At 56.9% G+C, this 26432-nt stretch overlaps 1 protein-coding gene across 1 annotated transcript; it reads left to right on the top strand.

Moving 5' to 3' along the window:
• Positions 1 to 385: 385 nt before the first annotated feature.
• LOC133339404 (arginine/serine-rich protein PNISR-like) lies at positions 386 to 22617 on the top strand. Its single transcript, XM_061547547.1, has 12 exons — positions 386 to 467; positions 967 to 1073; positions 1161 to 1275; positions 2556 to 2998; positions 3774 to 3942; positions 4653 to 4927; positions 7125 to 7289; positions 9287 to 9386; positions 10710 to 10763; positions 11501 to 11821; positions 13994 to 15611; positions 21571 to 22617. The coding sequence occupies exons 1-11, from the start codon at positions 386 to 388 to the stop codon at positions 15607 to 15609; spliced, it is 3447 nt and encodes a 1148-aa protein (XP_061403531.1). The 3' UTR covers positions 15610 to 15611; positions 21571 to 22617.
• The last annotated feature ends 3815 nt before the right edge of the window (positions 22618 to 26432 follow it).

The following is a 26432-nucleotide window of genomic DNA, read 5'->3' as shown; positions in this document are numbered from 1 at the left end:
GTTGTGTCTGTGTGTGTGTGTGTGTCTGTGTGTGTGTGTGTGTGTCTGTGTGTGTGTGTGTCTGTGTGTGTCTGGGGAGTGGTTGTGTAGTAGCGGTTAGCGCTACACCGCACTACAAACCCGGCGACACCGAGTTCCATTCCTGCTCAAGGCCAACACCAGCAATGATTCATTATCTGAACCGGTCCTGGGCCTCCCCTAGGTCGACTCAGCCTCAAACGAGTACCTGGTGTGGTTTGTGGTGCTGGCCACCCACCCCCTCTGTGCGTGCCACAGCGCCGGTAGCCTCCATAGGCGCTGCTACTCGCTAACGGCACTTGCCCCAACAGCCTGTTAAGGCTACACGGGAGACTTTGTCTGTGTCTGTGTGTGGCAGACTGCCGCCATGTGGCAGGGCGACTCCAACTGGGGCCAGTGGCCCAGCTCCCAGCAGCAGTGGATCCAGTCGTACAGCGCCAGCGATGAGGGTGGGTCCACACACAGACACACACAGACACAGACACACACACACAGACACACACACAGACACACACACAGACACACACACAGACACACACACAGTCACACACACACACATAGACACACATAGACACACACACACAGACACACACACACACACACAGACACACACACAGACACACACACAGACACACACACACACATACAGACACACACACACAGACACACACAAACACACACACACACAGACACACACACACAGACACACACACACAGACACACACACACAGACACACACACACAGACACACACAGACACACACACAGACACACACACACAGACACACACACACACACAGACACACATACAGACACCTAATAACCCACCCACTAACCCACCCACCACCCACCCACCCACCACCACCACCCACCCACCCACTAACCCACCACCCACTAACCCACCCACCCACCACCACCCACCCACCACCCACCACCCGCGTGTGCGTAGGCGGCGAGGTGGACTGGGCGGCGCTGGCCCAGGCTTGGATCGCCCACAAGCAGACGGAGGGCGACACCAGCACCGGCGCGAATCTCGGCGGCACCGCCCGTCCCCCGGCACCGCCCACGGCGGGGGGCGTCCCCCCACCCCCTCAACCCCCCCCACCCCCTCAACCCCCCCCGCCGCCCCCCCCCCAACAGCAGCTGCAGCAGCAGCAGCTGCCCACCGCTCACCGCCAGCGTCCGTTCAACGGCCCCGACGGAGACCCCGAGGAGAACCTGGCGGAGTACGACAAGGCGTACGGAGCCTGGCAGCCAGGTGGGGGGGGGGGGTGTGGGGGGGGGCACGGGGGGGTGTGGGGGGAGGGGTGTGGGGGGTTGGGGGGGGGCACGGGGGGGGTGAGGGGTCAGCGTCTGGAGTTGGATCTAACGCTGGCTATGAGATGTTAACTACCTCGCCTGGTGTACAGGAGGTCGTGGGTTCGATGTTGAGATGTTAACTACCTCGCCTGGTGTACAGGTGGTCGTGGGTTCGATGTTGAGATGTTGACTACCTCGTCTGGTGTACAGGAGGTCGTGGGTTCGATGCTGATATGTTGACTACCTCGCCTGGTGTACAGGAGGTCGTGGGTTCGATGCTGAGATGTTAACTACCTCGCCTGGTGTACAGGAGGCCGTGGGTTCGATGCTGATATGTTGACTACCTCGCCTGGTGTACAGGAGGTCGTGGGTTCGATGTTGAGATGTTAACTACCTCGCCTGGTGTACAGGAGGCCGTGGGTTCGATGCTGATATGTTGACTACCTCGCCTGGTGTACAGGAGGTCGTGGGTTCGATGTTGAGATGTTAACTACCTCGCCTGGTGTACAGGAGGTCGTGGGTTCGATGCTGAGATGTTAACTACCTCGCCTGGTGTACAGGAGGTCGTGGGTTCGATGTTGAGATGTTAACTACCTCGCCTGGTGTACAGGAGGTCGTGGGTTCGATGCTGAGATGTTAACTACCTCGCCTGGTGTACAGGAGGCCGTGTGATGATGATATCAGTCACGTGACTGAGCTGCTGTCACTAGTGATGTCCCAGCTCGCTTCTGATACAATATCTACACAGCAGCCTAGTGGAGTCCTTACATCTGGTGATGTGAACAAAGTTTAGTTGTAGTGTGGGTCTCTGTGCGCGTGGATCTCTATGGGTGTATGTTGGTCTATATGGGTCTATTTAGGTGTCTGTAGGTCCCTGTGAGTCTCTGTGGGTCTCTGTGTGTCTCTGAGTCTCTGTGGGTCTCTGTGGGTCTCTGTTAGTCTCTGTGAGTCTCTGTGGGTCCCTGTGAGTCTCTGTGGGTCTCTGTGAGTCTCTGTGTGTCTCTGTGTCCCTGTGGGTTTCTGTGGGTCTCTGTGTGTCTATGTGGGTCTCTGTGAGTCTCTGTGGGTCTCTGTGTGTCTCTGTGTGTCTCTGTGGGTCTTTGTGAGTCTCTGTGAGTTTCTGTGAGTCTCTATGTGTCTCTGTACGTGTGAACATGTGTGTGTTGTACGTGCGTGCGAACGTCGTATGAACGTCGTGTGAACGTTGTGCCCGTGCTTGTTGTTGTCAACGCCCGCCAGGTTGGCCCGTTCCGCCTCAGCAGTGGCCTCACCATCCCCTGCCTCCTCCGCCAACCCCTCCGGCACCGCCGCCACCACCACCACGGCACCACCAGCACCCTCACCACCTCCACCCTCACCACCCTCACCACCCCCCTCACCACCCTCACCAGCAGCAGCAGCAGCAGCAGCCGCCTCACCACGCTCGCCAGGACAACTCCATCTCCGCAGACGAACCACCGCCCCACCATCAGCAGCAGCAGCACCACCCTCACCACCCCCCTCACCACCCTCACCAGCACCCTCACCACCAGCACCCTCACCACCCGCCGATGCCGCCGTCACACCACCACCACCACCACCATCAGGAGCAGCAGCAGCAGCACAACGCAGCGCAGTACCCGGGGCATTTCCCTGCCCCCGGAGTTGCCTTCTTGCCACCAGCAACACAGTTCGACTACCAGGTAAGGGTCAGCCCAGGGGGCTAAGCAGGTGAGGGTTTTGCGTTTGTGTGTGTGCACGTGTGTGTGTGAGCTCCTCTGGCAGGCAAAGCTGCATTGGCTGGGTCATGTAGCCCGCATACCCAGCCACCGCATGCCTAAACAGCTTTTGTTCGGCCGAATCGAGGGGGCTAAACGGGCGCGGCACGGGCTAGAGAAGAGATGGAGTGATGTGGTACAGGAGGACGTGAAGCTGAGTGGACTTGCCGATGACTGGTACCAGCGGTGTCAAGATCGGCCTCAGTGGAGGAGGCTCGTGAAGGACGCTACTGGGCAGTTGGAGGCAGTCGCCCTCCCAACAACAACGGAGGGCGGAGGAGCGACGCTCACAACAACGAGCGGAGCGCCGGGCGGCTAAAACACAGCGAGTTGGCACTGTAGGGGGCACAGGTGGTGCATCGGTCAGTCATCTCAGTCAGTCGACCCATGGCACCTGGGTCTGCCCCGTGACCTCCTGTTAGCGGGCCTTGGACACTTCACGTGGCCTCAACATGCACACATCGCCGCCACTTAGTGGCGAATGGCGGTTGTTGTATCTGTGTGTGTCTCTCTGTGTGTGTGTCTCTCTGTGTGTCTCTGTGTGTGTCTCTGTGTGTGTCTGTGTATCTTATCTGCGTGTGTGTGTCTCCGTGTCTCTGTGTGTGTCTCCGTGTCTCTGTGTGTGTCTCTGTGTATGTATCTCTCTCTGTGTGTGTGTATCTCTCTCTGCGTGTGTCTCTCTCTGTGCGTGTGTCCCCAGCAGCACGGCTTTGCGTCTCCTCCGGCTGCGTTCCCGGGCCCCTACGAGGCGTGGGCCCCTCCCCTGCGGGGGAAGGGTCACCGAGACCACCGCTCACCACAACGCTCGCCACCACCACCACCACCGTCGTCGCTTCCTCACCACCACCACCACGAGCCCACGCCACTCGGTGCTCGCCCGCACGCTCGCCCGCATGCTCACCCACTCACTCGCATGCTCACCCACTCACTCACCCACTCGCTCACCCACTCGCTCACCCACTGATTCGCTCGCACACTCACCCGCACGCTCACCCGCACGCTCACCCACTCACTCATCCACTCACTCACCCACACGCTAGCTCACAAACTCACCCCTCTCAGTACCACCACTACCTCTACTATCACAATGCACATCATCACCACCATCTTCACCACCACCAACCACCACCACCATCATTACCGCCACCACCACCTTCACATCTACCATCATCACCACCATCATCACCATCATCACCGCCACCGCCGCCATCACCACCACCGCCATCATTACCACTGCCACCACCATCATCACCACCACCCACCACCATCACCACAATCGCCACCATCATCACCACCGCCACCACCACCATCACCACCATCACCACCACCGCCACCATCACCACCATCACCACCACCGCCACCACCATCACCACCACCACCTCCACCATCACCACCGACCACCACCATCGCCGCCACCACCACCGCCGCCGCCGCCACCACCACCGCCATCACCGCCACCACCATCACCACCATCACCGCCACCACCGCCACCATTACCGCCACCACCATCACCACCACCGTCACCGCCACCACCGCCACCACGACGACTGACGCCCCCCGCCCACTCCGCCCGCCCCAGACACGGCAAAGCGCCGCGCCCTGCCGGCGTGGATCCGCGAGGGGCTCGAGAAGATGGACCGCGAGCGCCAGCGGCAGCTGGACCGGGAGCAGGAGCAGCAGCAGCAGCAGCAGCAGCGGAGGCAGCAGCAGAGGAAGAGGAGGAGGAGGTTGGGGAACAGCAGCGGCGGGGAGGGGGACGAGGAGGAGGAGGAGAGAGACGAGGAGGACGAGGAGGTGGAGTTGTCTCCTGGGGGGTCGACCCTGCTGAGGCCCACGCTCAGGAAAAGCAAATTTGTGAGTGTGGCTATTGGTGGTGTGCGTGGTGTGTGTGGGGTGTGGTGTGTGTGTGCGTGGTGTGTGTGGTGTGTGCGTGGTGTGTGTGGTGTGTGTGCGGTGTGCGTGGTGTGTGTGGTGTGTGTGTGGTGTGGTGTGCGTGGTGTGGTGTGTTTGTGCCGGAGGCCCCGGGGGAACAGGCGACTATGACGTCTCCTGGCCCAAACCCCAATTGGCGGAGCCAGGAGATTGAATCTTCACCCTCGGGGCTCCTCCACAAACAACAAAAAGCCACTACGGGTGGCCACGTGGAATGTTCGAACGCTCACTGCGGAGGAGAGGCTGCCACTCCTCTGTCGGGAGCTGGACCGGTACCGCCTGGATCTCTGTGGAATTCAGGAGGTCCGGTGGACCGGCTCTGGCTCCTGTCACCATGAGGGGTGGACAGTCCTGTGGGAGCGTGGCGGTGAGGTGTGGGAAGCTGTAAGCCCCAGGCTACTTTGGGCTCGCCTTCCCATCAACCGGAGGTGAGGAGTGGTGGTCGTGGTTACTTATGCCCCCACCGAAGACGAACATCCGTGGAGGGATGCAGGCAAAGCCGATGAGTCAGATGCCTTCTATGACCTCCTGTCACAGGTGCTGGCTAAAGTGGCCACTCGGGACAGAGTCATCTTGTTGGGTGACTTCAATGCCCGAGTTGGTCATGATGCTGGCACCTGGTCTGGAGTGATTGGAAGGCATGGGCCAGATCAGCTCAATAACAACGGTTGGGGGCTGCTAGATTTTTGTGCAGCCCATGGGCTTGTAATTACCAACACGCTATTCCGGCATCGGCGCATCCACACAACATCATGGATGCATACCGGGTCCAAGCAAGAACATCTGATGGACTACGTAGTGACGGACCAGCGGATGCGAGCCCATGTCCTTGACACCAGGACCTACCGTGGAGCTGATCTGCCCACTAACCATCGACTAGTCATCTGTAAGATGCGCCTGCCTTTCTTCCACTCCGGTGGTGGGTGTACACCCAGGACCCCTTTCAAACCCACAGTGGCCTGGTCTCAGGTAGCTGATGAAAGTTGCAAGCGAGAATTTAATCATCGTTTGCAGCTGGGGTTGGCATCGTCCCCCACTCCTTCTGATGTCGAGGGTAAATGGGCGAGGTTTAGGACTGTGGCTCATGCAGCTGCAATGGCTGCTTTGGGTACACGGTCCAGACCTCCCCAGAAACCCTGGCTGACATAGGAGGTGTTCAGGCTGGCTGAGAAAAAGCGACAGGCCCACTCTCACCGTCTACAGCATCCCACGTCAGAGAATGAGGAGGCTTTTACCGCAGCCTTCGCTCGGAGGTTCGTAGAGCCGTGAGGCGCTGCAAGGAACGGTGGTAGTCGCGGGTTGCTGATCCGCAGACTCGCACAGAGACCCACAGACTCGCACAGAGACCCACAGACTCAGAAACCCACAGAGACCCACAGACTCGCACAGGGATCCACAGACTCGCACAGAGACCCACAGACCCTCACAGAGACCCACAGACCCGCACAGAGACCCACAGACTCGCACAGAGTCCCACAGACCCGCACAGAGACCCACTGACTCGCACAGAGACCCACAGACTCACAGAGACCCACAGACTCACAGAGACCCACAGACTCACAGAGACCCACAGACTCACAGAGACCCACAGACTCACAGAGACCCACAGACTCACAGAGACCCACAGACTCGCACAGAGACCCACAGACTCGCACAGAGAACCACAGACTCGCACAAAGACTCACGGTCTGACATAGAGATGCAGACTTGTGTGGAGACTCACTGAGACCCGGGTTTGATTCCCACTCACGGCCAACATCAGTGGCGATTATCTGAACCGACTCAAGTGAGAGAGTACCTGGTGTAGCGGTGTATTGTAGTGAACATCGCTAGCACTGGGGAGACAAAGGCGGCCGGGCGTGGTGCTGGCCACCCACCCCCTCGTGTGCCACAGTGCCGGCAACCTTCATCGGTGCTCGCTAACAGCACTTGCCCTACAGCCTGTTGAGTCTACACGGGGGACCTTTGTCTTTGTCAGGAGAGCGACGCTACTAACAGCACTTGCCCCTACAGCCTGCTGAGGCTACACGGGGGACCTTTATCTGTGTAGGCAGCTACTACTAACAGCACTTGCCCCTACAGCCTGTTGAGCCTACACGGGGACCTTTGTCTTTGTCAGGAGAGTGACGAAGATGACCCCGGGGAGCCCGAGGACCCTGGGGGCGGGGCCAGTGGCCCCGGGGGGCGGAGCCACAGCGCGAGCCCCGCCCACTCGCCGCCCACCGACCAATCAGAGCGCGAGGCGGAGGCGGAGCTTACGGAGGAGGAGAGGAAGCTGTTGGTGGTGAGGGTCGAGAGTGGGGGGGTCGTGAAGTGGGGGGGGGGTGTAGAGTGGGGGGCGGTTTCGCCGCTCAGCTCTGGGCCAATCAGACGGCCCGGAGTATTGGGGGCGGGGCCCCGTAATGTGGGCGTATGGGAAGGTCCGCCGCCCACCTCCCGTCCAATCGGATGCCTGGAAGATCAGGGGCGGAGCCTGGGGGGGGCGGAGCCTATGGGGGGGCGGAGCCTGGGGGCGGCGCTAAGTGGAAGGTTTGGCAAGGGCGTGGTGGTGGAAGGCAGAGGTCACAAACGGCTACCCGTACCTGGCCGGGTAGGGTACGGGTATCGGGTAGGGTACGGGTATCGGGTAGGGTACGGGTATCGGGTAGGGTACGGGTATCGGGTAGGGTACGGGTATCGGGTAGGGTACGGGTATCGGGTAGGGTACGGGTATCTGGTACGGGTATCGGGTAGGGTACGGGTATCGGGTAGGGTACGGGTATCGGGTAGGGTATCGGGTAGGGTACGGGTATCGGGTAGGGTACGGGTATCTGGTAGGGTACGGGTATCTGGTAGGGTACGGGTATCGTGTAGGGTACGGGTATCTGGTAGGGTACGGGTATCTGGTAGGGTACGGGTATCGGGTACGGGTATCTGGTAGGGTACGGGTATCGGGTACGGGTATCGGGTAGGGTACGGGCATCGGGTAGGGTACGGGCATCGGGTAGGGTAGGGGTATCGGGTATCGTGTAGGGTACGGGTATCGGGTAGGGTACGGGTATCGGGTATCGGGTACGGGTATCGGGTAGGGTACGGGTATCGGGTAGGGTACGGGTATCGGGTAGGGTACGGGTATCGGGTAGGGTACGGGCATCAGGTAGGGTAGCCGGGTATCGGGTACCCGGTTGCGACCTCTGGTGAAAGGTGGAGTCGGGGTGACTCCACGTGGCGAGGGCGATATCGGGGGGATCCGTAAGAGGCTCTTAGTCGGTCGGTCGGCGTAGTCTCGGAGTGGCACCACGTTGGGTCGGGAGACGTCTCCGGCGCCGTCAGCCACGTCAGTCAGCCAGCGGTGTGGAGGGGGGGGGGGTGCCACTGACGGGAAGGGCGGAGTGTGAGAATAACAGAGAGACGGAGACCAAGCTGCGTGTATTACACATCTTTTACTGGTAGGAACGAAGTGGACCAGCCTACAATAGATTATATCGTCCGTCCGTCCTTCCGTGTAGCAACATCGCCCCCTACTGTAAACACTTGGCAGGACCCTACAAAAACCTTTAGACTCAGTGACGCTTTCCTGGCTAAACAAGTGTAACATTCCCTTATAATTCCCTGAGATAGCTTTTAATTAAAACATTTACATTAAAAATTAACTCGCAGCGGCCTAACGCCTACAGCTAGGCCTAAAGCCTACAACTAGGCCTCAAACTCTCCCTTCGTATCGTCCGATTAGGTGTAGCAACATCGCCCCCTACTGCAAACACTTGCAAGGACCCTACAAAAACCTTTAGACTCAGTGAGGCTTTCCTGGCTAAACAAGTGTAACAATAATACATTATGTTTATATTCTTTGGTTGTTCGTTCCTACCAGCCCACTCCGCACGGTCCTGTTATTACACATCTCAACTGAAGTTGCCTCCACTCCCGTGTCCCACTCCCCCCCCCCCTCCCCGTGTCCCATCCCCCGTGTCCCCCCCCCCGTGCCCCCCCCCCCGTGTCCCACCCCCCGTGTCCCCCACCCCCCGTGTCCCACCCCCCGTGTCCCCCCCGTGTCCCACCCCCCGTGTCCCCCCCCCCCCGTGTCCCACCCCCCGTGCCCCCCCCCCGTGTCCCACCCCCCGTGTCCCCCACCCCCCGTGTCCCCCCCCCCCCCCGTGTCCCACCCCCCGTGTCCCACCCCCCGTGTCCCCCCCCCCCCGTGTCCCACCCCCCGTGTCCCCCCCCCCCCGTGTCCCACCCCCCGTGTCCCACCCCCCGTGTCCCCCCCCCCCGTGTCCCACCCCCCGTGTCCCACCCCCCCAGGTGTCGATGATGAAGACGCTGCTGACGGAGCTGCTGCTGGAGGTGACGAGTGACGAGATGGCCGCCGTGGCGAGGCAGGCGCACTACCGAGCGTCACGTGGTAGTGTACCAGCGGGGGGCGGGGGTGTGTCTCTGTGTGTGTGTGTGTCACTGTGTGTGTGTGTCTCTGTGTGTGTGTGTACACGTCACGTGGTAGTGTACCAGCGGGGGGCGGGGGTGTGTCACTGTGTGTGTGTGTGTCACTGTGTGTGTGTGTCTCTGTGTGTGTCTCTGTGTGTGTCACGTGGTAGTGTACCAGCGGGGGGCGGGGTGTGTCTGTGTGTGTGTGTGTGTCACGTGGTAGTGTACCAGCGGGGGGCGGGGGTGTGTCTCTGTGTGTGTGTGTGTCTCTGTGTGTGTGTGTGTACACGTCACGTGGTAGTGTACCAGCGGGGGGCGGGGGTGTGTGTGTGTCACTGTGTGTGTGTGTGTGTCACTGTGTGTGTCTCTGTGTGTGTCACGTGGTAGTGTACCAGCGGGGGGCGGGGGTGTGTGTGTGTCACTGTGTGTGTGTGTCTGTGTGTCTCTGTGTGTGTCACGTGGTAGTGTACCAGCGGGGGGCGGGGTGTGTCTCTGTGTGTCTGTGTGTCACGTGGTAGTGTACCGGCGGGGGTGTGTGTGTGTGTGTGTACACGTGACGTGTGTGTGTGTGTGTGTCTGTGATGTGTGCGTGTGTGTGTACACGTCACGTGGTAGTGTACCAGCGGGGGGCGGAGTGTGTGTCTGTGTGTGTCTGTGTGTCTCTGTGTGTGTCACGTGGTAGTGTACCAGCGGGGGGCGGGGTGTGTGTCTGTGTGTGTGTGACGTGTGTGTGTGTGTGTGTACACGTCACGTGGTAGTGTACCAGCGGGGGGCGGGGGTGTGTCTCTGTGTGTGTGTGTGTGTACACGTGTGTGTGTGTGTACACGTCACGTGGTAGTGTACCAGCGGGGGGGGGTGTATGTGTGTGTCTGTGTATGTGTGTCTTTGTGTGTGTCTCTGTGTGTGTGTGTGTCTGTGTCTTTGTGTGTGTCTTTGTGTGTGTCACTGTGTGTGTGTCACTGTGTGTGTCTGTGTCTCTCTGTGTGTGTCTCTGTGTGTGTGTCTCTGTGTGTGTGTACACGCCGTACTGTGTGTGTGTCTGTGTGTGTCACTGTGTGTGTCTGTGTGTGTCTCTGTGTGTGTGTGTACATGCCGTACTGTGTGTGTGTCTGTGTGTGTGTCACTGTGTGTGTCTGTCTGTGTCTCTGTGTGTCTCTGTGTGTGTGTCAGTGTGTGTGTACACGTGACGTGTGTGTACACGTGACGTGTGTGTCTCTCTGTGTGTCTCTGTGTGTCTCTGTGTGTGTCTGTGTGTGTCTCTGTTTTAACGCTTGTGTCGGTTCTGCTGCTGTTCCTCCCGAAGCCCCCGCCAAGCAATTGGTGCAGTCCACTGCTCTCGCTTCCATCGCCGCCCTCGGTAAGAACCACTACACCGGGGGGGGGGGGGGGGGGGCACGGGGGGGGGGGGGGCACGGGGCCGGGGGGTGAGACACGGACCGAAGGGTGACACGGGGGGGGTGACCGCTTTTGCGATCTCACGCCGTCTTCTTTCCCACACGGGCTTTTAGGTGCCGGTCTTCAATGTGACCGCCCCCCCGCCTGTGTGTGTGTGTGTGTGTTTCTGCGTGTGTGTGTGTGTGTTTCTGCGTGTGTGTGTGTGTGTGTTTCTGCGTGTGTGTGTGTGTGTGTTTCTGCGTGTGTGTTTGTGTGTGTGTTTCTGCGTGTGTGTGTGTGTGTGTTTCTGCGTGTGTGTTTGTGTGTGTGTTTCTGTGTGTGTGTGTGTCTCTTTGTGTGTGTGTGTGTGTTTCTGTGTGCGCGTGTGTGTGTCTCTGTGTGAGTTTCTGTGTGTGTATCTGTGTGTGTCTATGTGTGTCTCTGTGTGTGTCTCTGTGTGTGTCTCTGTGTGTGTCGTGGTGACGTCACCGCCACTTAGTGGCGAATGGCGGTTGTTGTTGTTGTGTGTGTCTCTGTGTGTGTTGGAGCGGTGGTTAACACAGCGACCCATTAACACGACGCACCGTTAACACGGACTTCCCTTGCCGGGAGTTTGCCGGTGGTGCTGCTGCCGTTGTTGTTGTTGTTTAAATGGTGCGACCAAACTGTGGTGGTGGTGGTGGCGGTGGTGGTGGTGGTGGTTGGTGGTGACACGTCTAGGAGGGCTGGGAGCCTACGCCTCGGACAGCGACGTCTCGGACATCGGAGGCGACGAGGACGACGACAACCACCACCACCTTGCCGGTGACGGTGGCGGTGGCGGTGGTGGTGGTGGTGACGGTGACAAACGGAGGTGGTCCGGAGCTGCTCCGGCGGTGGCGGCGATGTCGGCGGCACGTGCCGGCAGGGGAGGCGGCGATCACGACGAGGAGGAGGAGGATGAGGAGGATGAGGAGGAGGAGACTGACGACGAGACGCTGCAGGCGCGCATCCACGACAAGCAGGAAGCCTTCAGGAAGCGCGAAGCCGCTCAGCAGCAGGGTGAGGGACACACACACACAGACACACACAGACACACACAGACACACACAGACACGCACACAGACACACACACAGACACACACACACAGACACACACACAGACACACACACAGACACACACACACACACAGACACACACACAGACACACACACACACAGACAGACACACACACAGACACACACACACACAGACAGACACACAGACACACACACACACAGACAGACACACACACACACACAGACACACACACAGACACACACAGACACACACAACACACACAGACACAACACACACAGACACACACACACAGACACACACACACAGACACACACACACAGACACAGACACACAGACACACACACAGACACACACACAGACACACACACAGACACACACACAGACACACACACACACACAGACACACACACAGACACAGACACACACACAGACACACACACAGACACACACAGACACACACACAGACACACACGCACAGTTACACACACACACAGACACGCAACACAGACACGCACACAGACACACACACAGACACACACACAGACACACACACAGACACACACACAGACACACACGCACAGTTACACACACACACAGACACGCACACAGACACACACACAGACACACAGACACACAGACACACACACAGACACACACACAGACACACACACAGACACACACACAGACACACACGCACAGTTACACACACACACAGACACGCACACAGACACACACACAGACACACAGACACACACACAGACACACAGACACACACACAGACACACACCAGACACACCCACACAGACACACACACAGACAGACACACACAGACACACACACAGACACACACAGACACAGACACACACACAGACACACACAGACACACACACAGACACACACACAGACACACACAGACACACACACAGACACACACACAGAACACACACACAGACACACACGCACAGTTACACACACACACAGACACGCACGCACAGACACGCACGCACGACACGCACACACAGACACGCACACACAGACACACAGCACAGTTACACACACACACAGACACGCACACAGACACGCACACAGACACACACACAGACACAGACACACACACAGACACACACACAGACACACAGACACACAGACACACACACAGACACACAGACACACAGACACACACACAGAGCACACACACACACACAGACACACACACAGACACACACACACAGACACACACAACAGACACACACACAGACACACACGCACAGTTACACACACACAACACGCACAAGCACACAGACACACAGACACACACACAGACACACACACAGACACACAGACACACACACAGACACACACACACACAGACACACACACAGACACACACACAGACACACACACACAGACACACACACACACAGACACACACACACAGACACACACACACAGACACACAGACACACACACACACGACACACACACATGACACACACACACGAGACACACACACGCGATACGACAGTGATACCACGACAAAGATACCACAGCAAAAATACCATGGCAAAGATACGACAATAATACCACTGTAATTAAGCTCGTTGAGGCGACTTCTGGAATCCGCCTTTTATTCAACTTGTATCACGGCTTTCTTTCACGCTGCTGACAGGCAGCGTGAGAGGGACAGATAGTTAGAGAGAGAGACACGCACTGCCACGTGGCAACCCGGAGCCCCGCTCCCACGTGGCCCCCTTCCTCCGTTCGTTCCCGTTCTGACCACGTGTCGTTCGTCTCCACCCCTATTTAATACCCGGGTCACGTGGTACGTTTCCACCAATCCTGGTTAGCCTCCGTGGAATATTCCCGGCTCCATCGTCAGCTCCCGGGACCACGCCCCTGACTCGTCTCCCCATTGGCTGTGGCCAAAGCAAGCAGAACCAATCCTTACAGCTGTTACCTTTCCATCATGTCAGGGCCACGCCCCTAGACTTACTCCCATTGGCCGTAAACCCGGACCGGCAGAGCCAATCATCGTGACGAGTTGTGATACGTCAGTGAGCCGGATATATCCTCACATTACACCACGACAGTGATACGACGAATAACACCACGACAATAACGCCACAACCGCGTCACACCGTGCGTGCGTGCAGGCAGCGACTCGGACGGCCATGACAGGATACAGGACCCCGTGCGGCCCGCCCCTTCGCGTGGGGGCGGCGACAGCCCCCCCTCCCCCTCGCCCCTCCCCCCCCTCCCGCCGTCGTCGTGCCGACCGGAGGCCGACGAGGCCGAGAAGCCTTGCGGCGGCCGGCGCAGCCGTTGGGACAACCAGGAGAAGCCTGACGCGAAGGCCGCCGCCGCCAAGGAGACGACCGCCACCGCCGGCGTGACGACCGCGGCCGGCGTCGACTCCTCCGGCGTCCCCTCGGCGGCCGCCCCCCCCTCCCGGCGGTCGCCGGAGCCGCGTCCTCGCCTCGCGGCGGCGAGGACGACGAGGACGGGGGGGGGCACGGAGGAGGCGACGGAGACGGAGGAAGAGGCGGCGGCTCTGGGCCCCGACAAGGCGAAGCGGCGACGTCGGAAACAGCGGCGGCGTCGGCGCGGCAGCAGCAGCAGCAGCAGCGGGAGCGGCGGAAGCGGCGGGAGCAGTAGCAGCAGCAGCGGTAGTGACAGCGACAGTGAAGACGAGGAGCGGGGATCGCAGTCGGGAAAGAAACGCCGCAAGAAGAGGAGGAGGAAGAGCCGGCGCGGCGCTCGCGACGACTCCGCCCCCGACGCCTCCGGGAAACGGCGAAAAGTTCGGAGCCCCGAACGTCGGAGCCCCGAACGCCGGGAGAGGCAGCGGGAGCGGGAGAGGGAGAGGGAGCGGACGGGGAAAAGCGCGGGGGGCGTCGCGAAGAGGGAGGCGAGGAGGAGGAGGGGCAGCCGCAGCCGGAGCCGCAGCCGCGAGCGGAGGGACGGAGATTTTGGAGGGAGGCGCCATTCCCGGTCGGGGCGCCGCAACGCCGGCAGCCCCACGGATGGGAAGGGAAGGAGCCGCAAGAGGGACGAGAGGGACAGGGGGGACAGGGGGGACAGGGACAGGGGGGACAGGGACAGGGACAGGGGGGAGAGGGAGAGGGGGGAGAGGGATAGGGGGGAGAGGGACAGGGACGGGGATAGGGGGTTGCAGAGGGACAGAGGGGAGAGGGACAGGGGGGAAAGGGACAAGGCTCGCCACAAGGGTGGGGGGGCGGATAGGGAGAGTGAGCGGGCGAGGACGAGGGAGAGAGACAGAGGAGACGGGGGTAGCGGTAGGGACAGGGACAAGGACAGGGACAGGGACAAGGACAGGGACAAGGCCAAACGGAGCAGCAGCAGCCGCCCGTCGGCAGAGCCGCCCGCCAAACCCACCGACCGCCGCCCGTCCGGCAAGAAGCCACCGCCCTCCCCGGCCACCACTGCCGCCCCCGGCAAGCGCGCCGTGGGCAACGGCGGCGAGCGAAACGAGCGGAAAGAACGGAAGGAACGGAGCGACGGCAGCAGCGGCAGCAGCAGCAGCTCAGAGGGCCACGACCGGGAGAGGCGGAAGGCGTCCCGCAAGGCGTCGGCGTCGAGCGCGAAGAAGAGGAAGAAGAGGAAGGAGCAGGACGAGGAGGAGGAGGGAGCTCCGGCGATTGCGGTACCGGCGGCTGCGACGGAGCTGCCCGCCGGCGAGAGAGGGAGGCACCGGTCTGGTAAGACGGCGGAGGCGGCGAATGCCAAGCGGGAGTCTGAGTCCTCGTGAAGGTAGGCGCTGCCACGGGGCGGGCGGGCGTGGGGGGGCGGGCGGGCGGGGGGGTGCAGTGGCTTGTGTGGTCGTGTGTCCGCGCACGTGTCTGTGCGTCTGTGTCTGTGTGTCCGTGCGTGTCTGTTCGTGCCCGTGTCTGTGCGCCCGTGCGCGTGTCTGCGGTCGTGTATCCGCGAGTGTGTCTGCATGTGCATGCGCGTGTGTGCATGTCTGCGTGTGTGTCTGCGTGTGTGTCTGCATGTGTCTGCGTGTCTGTGCGCGTGTATGCATGTCTGCGTCTGTGCATGGCTGTGTCCGCGCACGTCTGTGTAGTTGCTCGCTGACAACTTTGTACGATGTGAAAGACGTTCAGCTTACACACTTGCCCTGAACAGTCTGCCCAGGTTATAGACGAGGGAATCTCTGTGTCCGTGTGTCCGTATGTGTCGGCTGTTCCCTTCGTGGCGCTTGTAGCCACCACAGCGGCCAAATGGGGGCTCTGGACGAGGTGCGAGGAGCTACTTTAACCACCATCACCGTCTAAGCAACTACTGCTAAACTACGTGCACAATAACGAACTAAGCTTGTGCCGCAGGCCCCGGGGAGAGGGACGGGCGTCCGTGACGTCTCCTGGCCGACACCCCATTTGGCGGAGCCAGGAGATTGAATCTTCACCCTCGGGGCTCCTCCAGAAACGGCAAAAAAAACCACCGCGGGTGGCCACGTGGAATGTTCGAACGCTCGCTGCGGAGGAGAGGCTGCCACTCCTCTGTCGGGAGCTGGACCGGTACCGCCTGGATCTTTGCGGCATTCAGGAGGTCCTGTAGAACTGCTCTGGCTCTTGCCACCATGAGGGGTAGACAGTCCTCTACTCGGGGCAGGAGACTGCCAAACAACAGGGAGTGGCTCTTATTCTGAGCAAAAGATTGAAGGGGGCGTGGGAGCGTGGCGGTGAGGTGTGGGAAGCTGTAAGCCCCAGGCTACTGTGGGCTCACCTTCCCATCGACCAGCCCATGAGCTTGTAATTACCAACACGCTCTTCCGGCATCGGCGCATCCACACGACATCATGGATGCATGCCGGGTCCAAGCAAGAACATCTGCTGGACTACATAGTGACGGAACAGTGGATGCGAGCCCATGTCCTTGACACCAGGACCTACCGTGAAACTGATCTTCCCTCTGACCGGCTAGTCATTTGCAAGATGTGCCTGCCATTCTTCCACTCCGGTGGTGGGTGTACACCCAGGACCCCATTCAAACCCACAGTGGCATGGTCTCAGCTTGCTGATGAAAGTTGCAAGCGAGAATTGCAGCTGGAGTTGGCATCGTCCCCCCATTCCTGCTGATGCCGAGGGGAAATGGGCGAGGTTTAGGACTGTGGCTCATGCAGCTGTGTTGGGTACACGGTCCAGACCTCCCCAGAGAACCCTGGCTGATGGAGGAGGTGTTCAGGCTGGTTGAAAAAAAGCGACAGGCCCACTCTAATCGTCTACAGCATCCCACGTCGGAGAATGAGGAGGCTTACCGCAGCCTTCGCTCAGAGGTTTGGAGAGCCGTGAGGCGTTGCAAGGATGGATGGTGGTCGTGGGTTGCTTAGGAGATGGATCTGCCTCAGTAGCCCGCTATCACAAATCACTCTTTAACGCAGCATGCTGAGGAGAGGCTTGCGGAGACCCAATGTGATTTCAGGCCAGGGCGGTCCTGCACAAATGCCATATTTTCTCTACGTTTGCTACAGCAGAGGTGTAGGGAATTCCAACAAGACCTACATCTCTGCTTTATTGACCTGGTCAAGGCCTATGCTACCATCAACAGGCCTGGGCTCTGGGTTGTTCTTCGTGCTTTCGGAGTCCCTGACCCTCTGCTCACGATCATCAAGGACCTTCATGATGGTGAGCGGGCCCGGGTAAAACTACGTGGCCGGGAGTCACCTTGGGGTGCGACAGGGATGTCCTCTGGCTCCCACATTATGTAACATCTATTTTGACCACGTATTTCGTGAAGCCTTCGATGGCTGTAACGGAGGAATTTCCATCTGGTACAGATACAATGGAAGGCTGATCGATGCCCGGGTTGGTCAAGGGATGGCTCCCTATTGCTCAACCACGTTATGTATGCCGATGATCTGGTGATTGCTCCTCACCCAGATGAGGAGTTGGAGGCGCTGCTGCTGAACCTGGAGCTTACATCTTTACTTCACTTTCGTGACTGCAGGAATTAATCTTCTTGGTTCTTTCGGTAAAGTCACGTAGAAGGGAAATAATAAAATAATAAAAATAAAACATCATTCAATAATTCTCACGACGTTTCAGCCACAACGCAAGCAGCCGTCCTCAGGTGAAGAACAGGTCTGTCGGAAAGACAGCGTCTGAATAAACACCACCAGGCTTGGCAGCGTATATTTAAGCTGCTGGGTTGGAGGGGGAAGAGCGCCTTGACAAAGGAATTTGCATATCAAAAGGAGTTTAGCATATTTATGGGAAATGCAGATATGCGATTAGTACTACTTGTGAAATGCGTGGGAGGTGGGTGGGGGGTTTCAAAGTCATATTATGCCTGTGCATTATGTAGGATTAGCAGCATCAAAGGGAGGGAGTAGGGGTAGCATTAATAAAGGGAAGGAATGTTAATAGTATGTAGCTGCAGCAACTAAGTACATTACAATAAATAACACTGTACATAAAGTTCGTGATCTGATCCCATCTGTGAAGGACAAGATTGCTGACATGCAATATCCCGGCGTCGACAAACTGAGCTGTCTTCTTGGTTCTTTCGGTAAAGTTACGTAGAAGGGAAGTAATAAAATAATAAAAATATAACATAATAAAATTAAGAAAGCTTTAAATCGAAACTGAGCTGTGTCTGCGGCAGCGATTACATTGGGGAAACTAAGCGACACGTCTCTGACCGTGCTAGTGAACACAAGGCAGATTTGAAACACGCTAGGACCAACACTTCTGCCGTGGCTGATCGTTATTTTAATGCGGCTGGCTCACACGAAATAGATTTCTCTACGACGATGGTCCTTTGCAAGCCGACTGGCTATCAACAAAGATTCGTTCATGAAGCCATCCATATATACAGACACAATTTCCCTCGAGAGGATGGTTATACACTCAGCAATCGTTGGAAAGATGTCATTGTTTTGTATTTTTATAATTGAAAGAACCAAGAATACATTTACATTTTAGACTGCAAGTACACTCACTCGGATTAAGAACCAGGCTGCAGTCTACATCAGTGTTTTTTGTTTTTTTATTATATTTTTTTTATTCACTTTATTTTTTTAAAAACAGGACCCTGCGGGGTGGGCTGGTAGGAACGAATAACCAAAGAATATAAACATAATGTATTATTACACTTGCTTAGCCAGGAAAGCCCCACTGAGTCTAAAGGTTTTTGTAGGGTCCTGCCAAGTGTTTGCAGTAGGGGGCGATGTTGCTACACCTAATCGGACGATACGAAGGGAGAGTTTGAGGCCTAGTTCTAGGCTTTAGGCCGCTGTGAGTTAATTTTTAATTTAAATGATTTAATTATTTACGTAAAAGCTTTAAATGTAAATGTTTCTATTTAAAAAAACATCAGGGAATGTAACATTGTTAAACATTAACTCCCTTTCACACACGCGGGGGTACGATACAAAGTGAGAGTTTGAGGCCTAGTTCTAGGCTTTAGGCCTAGCTGTAGGCTTTAGGCCGCTGTGAGTTAATTTTTAATTTAAATGTTTTAATTAAAAGCTATCTCAGGGAATTATAAGGGAATGTTACACTTGTTTAGCCAGGAAAGCCTCATTAATTTAAATGTTTTAATTAAAAGCTATCTCAGGGAATTATAAGGGAATGTTACACTTGTTTAGCCAGGAAAGCCTCACTGAGTCTAAAGGTTTTTGTAGGGTCATGCCAAGTGTTTGCAGTAGGGGGCGATGTTGCTACGCCTAATCGGACATCGGACGGAGGAACGGACGATATAATCTATTGTAGGCTGGTTCACTTCGTTCCTACCAGTAAAAATTCTGTCTACATGATTTTACCGAAATAACCAAAGAATATGAACCTGGAATGTGCCACTAAGAGGTGGGGCCTTACCATCAGCCCCACATAAACGAAGCACCTGCCTGGGTATTTTGTACCATCGGACACTCCACCCCCACAACTCCCAATCGGTGATAGGGGCAGTTGTGGAGAGAGTGGAGAGTTTCCCATACCTAGGCAGTGTGCTCATGACCGGCTCTGGTTTAACAGCAGAGGTCTAACTCCGAATCAGTCGAGCGACAATATCTTTTCATCGGTTGCGTAACGCTGTGTGGAAGCTACCTGGTCTGTCGCTCCGCACGAAGCTTCGGGTCTTCTCGGCCACAGTCATTCCCTCCCTTTTCTACGCTTGCGAAACGTGGACCCTCCTAATGGAACATCTTCGCCGGTTGGAAACATTTAGGCTGGCCTGCCTACAATCCATCCTGGGTTTAACCTGCAGGCTGGATTGTGTGAGGAGCTCACAAATCCTTGAAAGATCTGGGCAAAGTCCCATTAGTGAGCTCCTCCGGCAGGCAAGGCTGCGTTGGCTGGGTCATGTAGCCCGCATACCCAGCCACCGCATGCCCAGCCACCGCATGCCCAAGCAGCATCTGTTTGGCCGGATCGAGGGGGCTAAACGGGCGCGGCACGGGCTAGAGAAGAGATGGAGTGACGTGGTACAGGAGGACGTGGAGCTGAGTGGACTTGCCGATGACTGGTACCAGCGGTGTCAAGATCGGCCTCGGTGGAGGAGGCTCGTGAAGGACTCTACTGGGCAGTTGGAGGCAGTCGCCCTCCAACAGCAACGGAGGGCGGAGGAGCGACGCTCACAACAACGAGCGGAGTGCCGGGTGGCTAAAGCACAGCAAGTTGACACAGTAGGGGGGGTACAGTTGGTGGTGCATCTACCGGTCATCTCAGTCAGCTGATCCATGGCACCTGCTGTGTCTGTCATGTGACCTCCTGCCAGCGGGCGTTCGACACTTCACATGGTAACCTCAAGGTGCACGTAGCCTGGCACAGGCGCCGTGGTGAGGTCACTGCCTCTTGATGGCGGTTGTTGTTGTTGTCGTTGTTGTTGTGCGCACGTTGTACCCTGAACTTCTTTTTGACGGCGCATGGAGCCAACCGTGCCGATCAGGTCCGCCGTCTCGCGTCACGGTGGTGGCGGTGGTTGTGGTGGTTGTGGTGGTTGTGGTGGTTGTGGTGGTTGTGGTGGTTGTGGTGGTGGTGGTGGTTGTGGTGGTGGTGGTGGTTGTGGTGGTGGTTGTGGTGGTTGCGGTGGTGGCTGTGGTGGTTGTGGTGGTTGTGGTGGTGGTGGTGGCGGTGGTGGCGGTGGTGGTGGTGGTGGCGGTGGTGGTCGATGATATTCAGCGTTTGAAGTTTTTTTGTTATTGCTCCGAATGAGTTAATGGGAGACGCGTCCCAGATTCTCATCTCCGTTGACGATCTGCCGCGTCTCTGCCTGTGTCTCTGTGTGTCTCTGCCTGTGTCTGTGTGTCTGCGTGTTGTGTCTCTGTGTGTTGTGTGTCTCCGTGTCTCTGCCTGTGTCTGTGTGTCTGCGTGTCTCTGCCATGTGTGTCTGCGTGTTGTGTGTCTGCGTGCCTCTGCCTGTGTCTGTCTCTGCCTGTGTCTGTCTCTGCGTGTCTCTGCCTGTGTCTGCCTGTGTCTGTCTCTGCGTGTCTCTGCCTGTGTCTGCCTGTGTCTCTCTGCGTGTCTCTGCCTGTGTCTGCCTGTGTCTGTCTCTGCGTGTCTCTGCCTGTGTCTGCCTGTGTGCTGTCTCTGCGTGTCTCTGCCTGTGTCTGCCTGTGTCTGTCTCTGCGTGTCTCTGCCGTGCCCCGCCCAGTGACAAATCAGCCGACGCTCCATTTGCTCTCTCCTCCCTCCTCCTCCCCCACTGCTCCCCCCCTCCTCCCCCCCTTCCTCCCTCCCCCCCCTCCTCCTCCTCCCCCCCCACTCCCCAGGCTTCTGCTGCCACTGATGCTGCCTGCCGCCACTGGCGATGACGACGAAGATGATGACGACGATGATGGCGACGACGATGACGACGACGACGATGATGACGATGTGGAGGCTCAGCTGATGACGAAGACAAAGAAGACGACGACGACGATGCGGCTACAGCTGATGAGGAAGACGACGGTGGTGATGGTGGTCGTCATAGCGACTGATGATGATGAGGAGGAGGAGGTGAAGGAGGTGTTGCAGGAACACGCCAGTGGGCACCCATAGGGGGGTGCACACACAGACACACGCACACACACAGACACATAGACATACACACACACAGACACACACACACACAGACACACGCACACACACAGACACATAGACATACAGACACACACATACATAGACACACACAGACACATAGACATACACACACACAGACACATAGACATACACACACACAGACACACACACACACAGACACACGCACACACACAGACACATAGACATACAGACACACCATACATAGACACACACAGACACATAGACATACACACACACAGACACATAGACATACACACACACAGACACACACACACACAGACACACGCACACACACAGACACATAGACATACAGACACACACATACATAGACACACACAGACACATAGACATACACACACACAGACACATAGACATACACACACACAGACACATAGACATACACACACACAGACACATAGACATACACACACACAGACACATAGACATACACACACACAGACACATAGACATACACACACACAGACACACACACACACAGACACACGCACACACACAGACACATAGACATACAGACACACACATACATAGACACACACAGACACATAGACATACACACACACAGACACATAAAACATACACACACACAGACACACACACACACAGACACACGCACACACACAGACACATAGACATACAGACACACACATACATAGACACACACAGACACATAGACATACACACACACAGACACATAGACATACACACACACAGACACACACACACACAGACACACGCACACACACAGACACATAGACATACAGACCAACAGACACACATACCATAGACATACACACACACAGACACATAGACATACACACACACAGACACATAGACATACACACACAGACACACACACACACAGACACACGCACACACACAGACACATAGACATACAGACACACACATACATAGACACACACAGACACATAGACATACACACACACAGACACATAAACATACACACACACAGACACACACACACACAGACACACGCACACACACAGACACATAGGCATACAGACACACAGACACATAGACATACACACACACAGACACAGACATACACACACACAGACACATAGACATACACACACACAGACACACACACACACACAGACACACGCACACACACACACAGACACATAGACATACAGACACACACATACACACACATACATACACACACATACACACACACACAGACACACACACATAGACATACAGACACTCACATACATAGACACACACAGACACATACATACACAGACACACACACACATAGATATACATGCAGACACGCACAGACACACAGACACACACACACACGCAGACAGACACACATACACACACATACACACACAGACACACATAGACATACACGCATACACACACAGACATACACACACGCACACACATACACACACATACACACACGCACACACATACACGCACGCACAGACACGCACACAGACACGTACGCACTCACACACACGCGCGCGCACACATACACAAACCCACACACAGACACACACACACACGTACGCACTCACACACAGAAATACTCGCACACAGACACGCACACAGACACGCACACAGACACGCACACGTGGGTGTACACGTGTGTGTGTGTGTGTGTCTGTAGGTGTATGGGTGTATGTGCGAATGTGTGTAGATGTATGTGTGTGTACCTGTACACACAACACCACACACACACCACACACACACCACACACCACCACCACACACACCACACGTACACACAACACACCACACGTACACACCACACGTACACACAACACGTACACACAACACGTACACACAACACACCACACGTACACACCACACGTACACACCACACGTACACACCACACACACCACACACACACCACACACTACAAACCCCACACACGACACACACACCACACACACACCACACACTACAAACCCCACACACGACACACACACCACACACTACACACCACACACTACACACCACACACTACACACCACACACACACCACCAAACACCACACACTACACACCACACACACACCACACACACACACCACACACACCACCACCACACACACCACACACACCACACACACTACACACCACCACACACACCCACACACACCGCACGGTTTTAATAGCTAGCTAACGATGGGGGCTGCCACGGGATATTTTTTCTGTCTCTTGCGCGTCTGTGGATGTCGCCAATGAGTTTGGCGGTGGTGGCGGTGGTGGCGGTGGTGGCGGTGGTGGCGGTGGTGGCGGTGGTGGCGGTGGTGGCGGTGGCGGTGGTGGTGGTGGCGGCGGTGGTGGCGGTGGCGGTGGTGGTGGTGCGGTGCGATCTTATTCGGCCCCCGCCACGTTTCTTAAGTAAAGTGAAGCGACCGTCTTGAGCCGGCAGCGACTCCCCGACTCCTCCTCACTGCTTGCCGGGCGGAACGCCAATCGGCGCATACGGTGGTGTGTGTGGTGTGGGTGGTGTGTGTGGTGTGTGTGGTGTGTGTGGTGTGTGTGGTGTGGGTGGTGTGGGTGGTGTGTGTGGTGTGGGTGGTGTGTGTGGTGTGGGTGGTGTGTGTGGTGTGTGTGGTGTGGGTGGTGTGGGTGGTGTGTGTGGTGTGTGTGGGGTGGTGTGGGTGGTGTGTGTGATGTGGTGTGTGTGGTGTGGGTGGTGTGGGGTGGTGTGGGTGGTGTGTGTGGGTGGTGTGTGTGGTGTGGGTGGTGTGGGTGGTGTGTGTGGTGTGGGTGGTGGTGGTGTGTGGAGTGGTGGTGGTGTGTGGAGTGGTGGTGGTGTGTGTGGTGTGGGTGGTGTGTGTGGTGTGGGGTGGGGTGGTGGTGTTGGGTGTGTGTGGGGTGGGGTGGTGTGGTGTGTGGTGTGGGTGGTGGGTGGTGGGTGGTGGTGTGGGTGGGGTGGGTGGTGGTGTTGGGTGTGTGTGGGGTGGGGTGTGGTGTGTGTGGTGTGGGTGGTGTGGGTGGTGTGTGTGGTGTGGGGTGGGGTGGTGGTGTTGGGTGTGTGTGGGGTGGGGTGGTGGTGTGGGTGGTGTGTGATGGTGTGTGTGGTGTGACGTGGTGGTGTGTGCGGTGGTGGTGTGTGTGGTGGTGGTGGTGTGTGTGTGATGGTGTGTGTGGTGGTGGTGTGTGCGGTGGTGGTGATGTTAAGACGTTAACTACCTCTGGGGGTCTGTGAGTCTGTGTGAGTCTCTGGTTCGCTGGGGGTATCTGCGGGTTTCAGTGTCAATCACTGAGGCTCACAGAGCCAGACTAAGGCTCCCACATGGTTCAGTGTTGATCACTGAGGCTCACAGAGCCAGACTAAGGCTCCCACAGGGTTCAGTGTTAATCACCGAGACTCACAGAGCCAGACTGAGGCTCCCACAGGGTTCAGTGTTGATCACTGAGGCTCGCAGAGCCAGACTGAGGCTCTCACAGGGTTCAGTGTTAATCACCGAGACTCACAGAGCCAGACTGAGGCTCCCACAGGGTTCAGTGTTGATCACTGAGGCTCACAGAGCCAGACTAAGGCTCCCACAGGGTTCAGTGTTAATCACCGAGACTCACAGAGCCAGACTGAGGCTCCCACAGGGTTCAGTGTTGATAACTGAGGCTCGCAGAGCCAGACTGAGGCTCTCACAGGGTTCAGTGTTGATCACTGAGGCTCACAGAGCCAGACTGAGGCTCCCACAGGGTTTAGTGTTAATCACTGAGGCTCACAGAGCCAGACTGAGGCTCCCACAGGGTTCAGTGTTGATCACTGAGGCTCGCAGAACCAGACTGAGGCTTACACAGGGTTCAGTGTTGATCACTGAGGCTCACAGAGCCAGACTGAGGCTCTCACAGGGTTCAGTGTTGATCACTGAGGCTCGCAGAGCCAGACTGAGGCTTACACAGGGTTCAGTGTTGATCACTGAGGCTCACAGAGCCAGACTGAGGCTCTCACAGGGTTCAGTGTTGATCACTGAGGCTCGCAGAGCCAGACTGAGGCTCTTCTAACCAGGCAGAAGCGGTGTGACTGACAGTCACCGTGTGCTGTTTGTGATCTTGCAAATTTCTGAGACATTTTGACATATTCATGCTGACAACGGGGTCGTAGACAACCAGCAAACACGGAGACAAACACAGAGACACAAACAGACAGACACAAAGACAGATACAAACACAGACACAGATACACAAACAGGCACAAACAGAGACGCAGAGAGACAAACACAGAGGCACGGAGAGACAGACACAAACAGAGACACGGAGACACAACACAGACACGGAGACACAGACAGACAGAGACACGGAGACAGACAGAGACAGACACAGAGACACGGGGAGAGACCGACAGAGACACAAACAGACACGGAGAGACAGAGACAGACACAAACAGAGACACGGGAACACAAACATACAGACACTCAAAGGTCCCCCGTGTAGCCTGTAACAGGCTGTAGGGGCAAGTGCTGTTAGTTGTGGCGAGTAGCAGCACCTATGAAGGCTACCAGCACTGTGGCACACACAGGGGGGGTGGGTGGCCAGCA

The sequence above is a fragment of the Lethenteron reissneri genome, unplaced genomic scaffold (genome assembly GCF_015708825.2).
Source record: "Lethenteron reissneri isolate LAM-NWPU_2019-01 unplaced genomic scaffold, ASM1570882v1 scaffold_186, whole genome shotgun sequence".
Taxonomy (NCBI): Eukaryota; Metazoa; Chordata; class Hyperoartia; order Petromyzontiformes; family Petromyzontidae; genus Lethenteron; species Lethenteron reissneri.
This window is presented reverse-complemented; position numbering and strand designations above follow the sequence as displayed.

Coding starts and splice junctions, on each gene's coding strand:
- LOC133339404 (XM_061547547.1), top strand. CDS start 386: ATGTGGCAGGGCGACTCCAACTGGGGCCAGTGGCCCAGCTCCCAGCAG. Junction 4,928..7,124: donor CGCTCAGGAAAAGCAAATTT/GTGAGTGTGGCT, acceptor TGTCTTTGTCAG/GAGAGTGACGAAGATGACCC. Junction 7,290..9,286: donor AGGAGAGGAAGCTGTTGGTG/GTGAGGGTCGAG, acceptor CCACCCCCCCAG/GTGTCGATGATGAAGACGCT.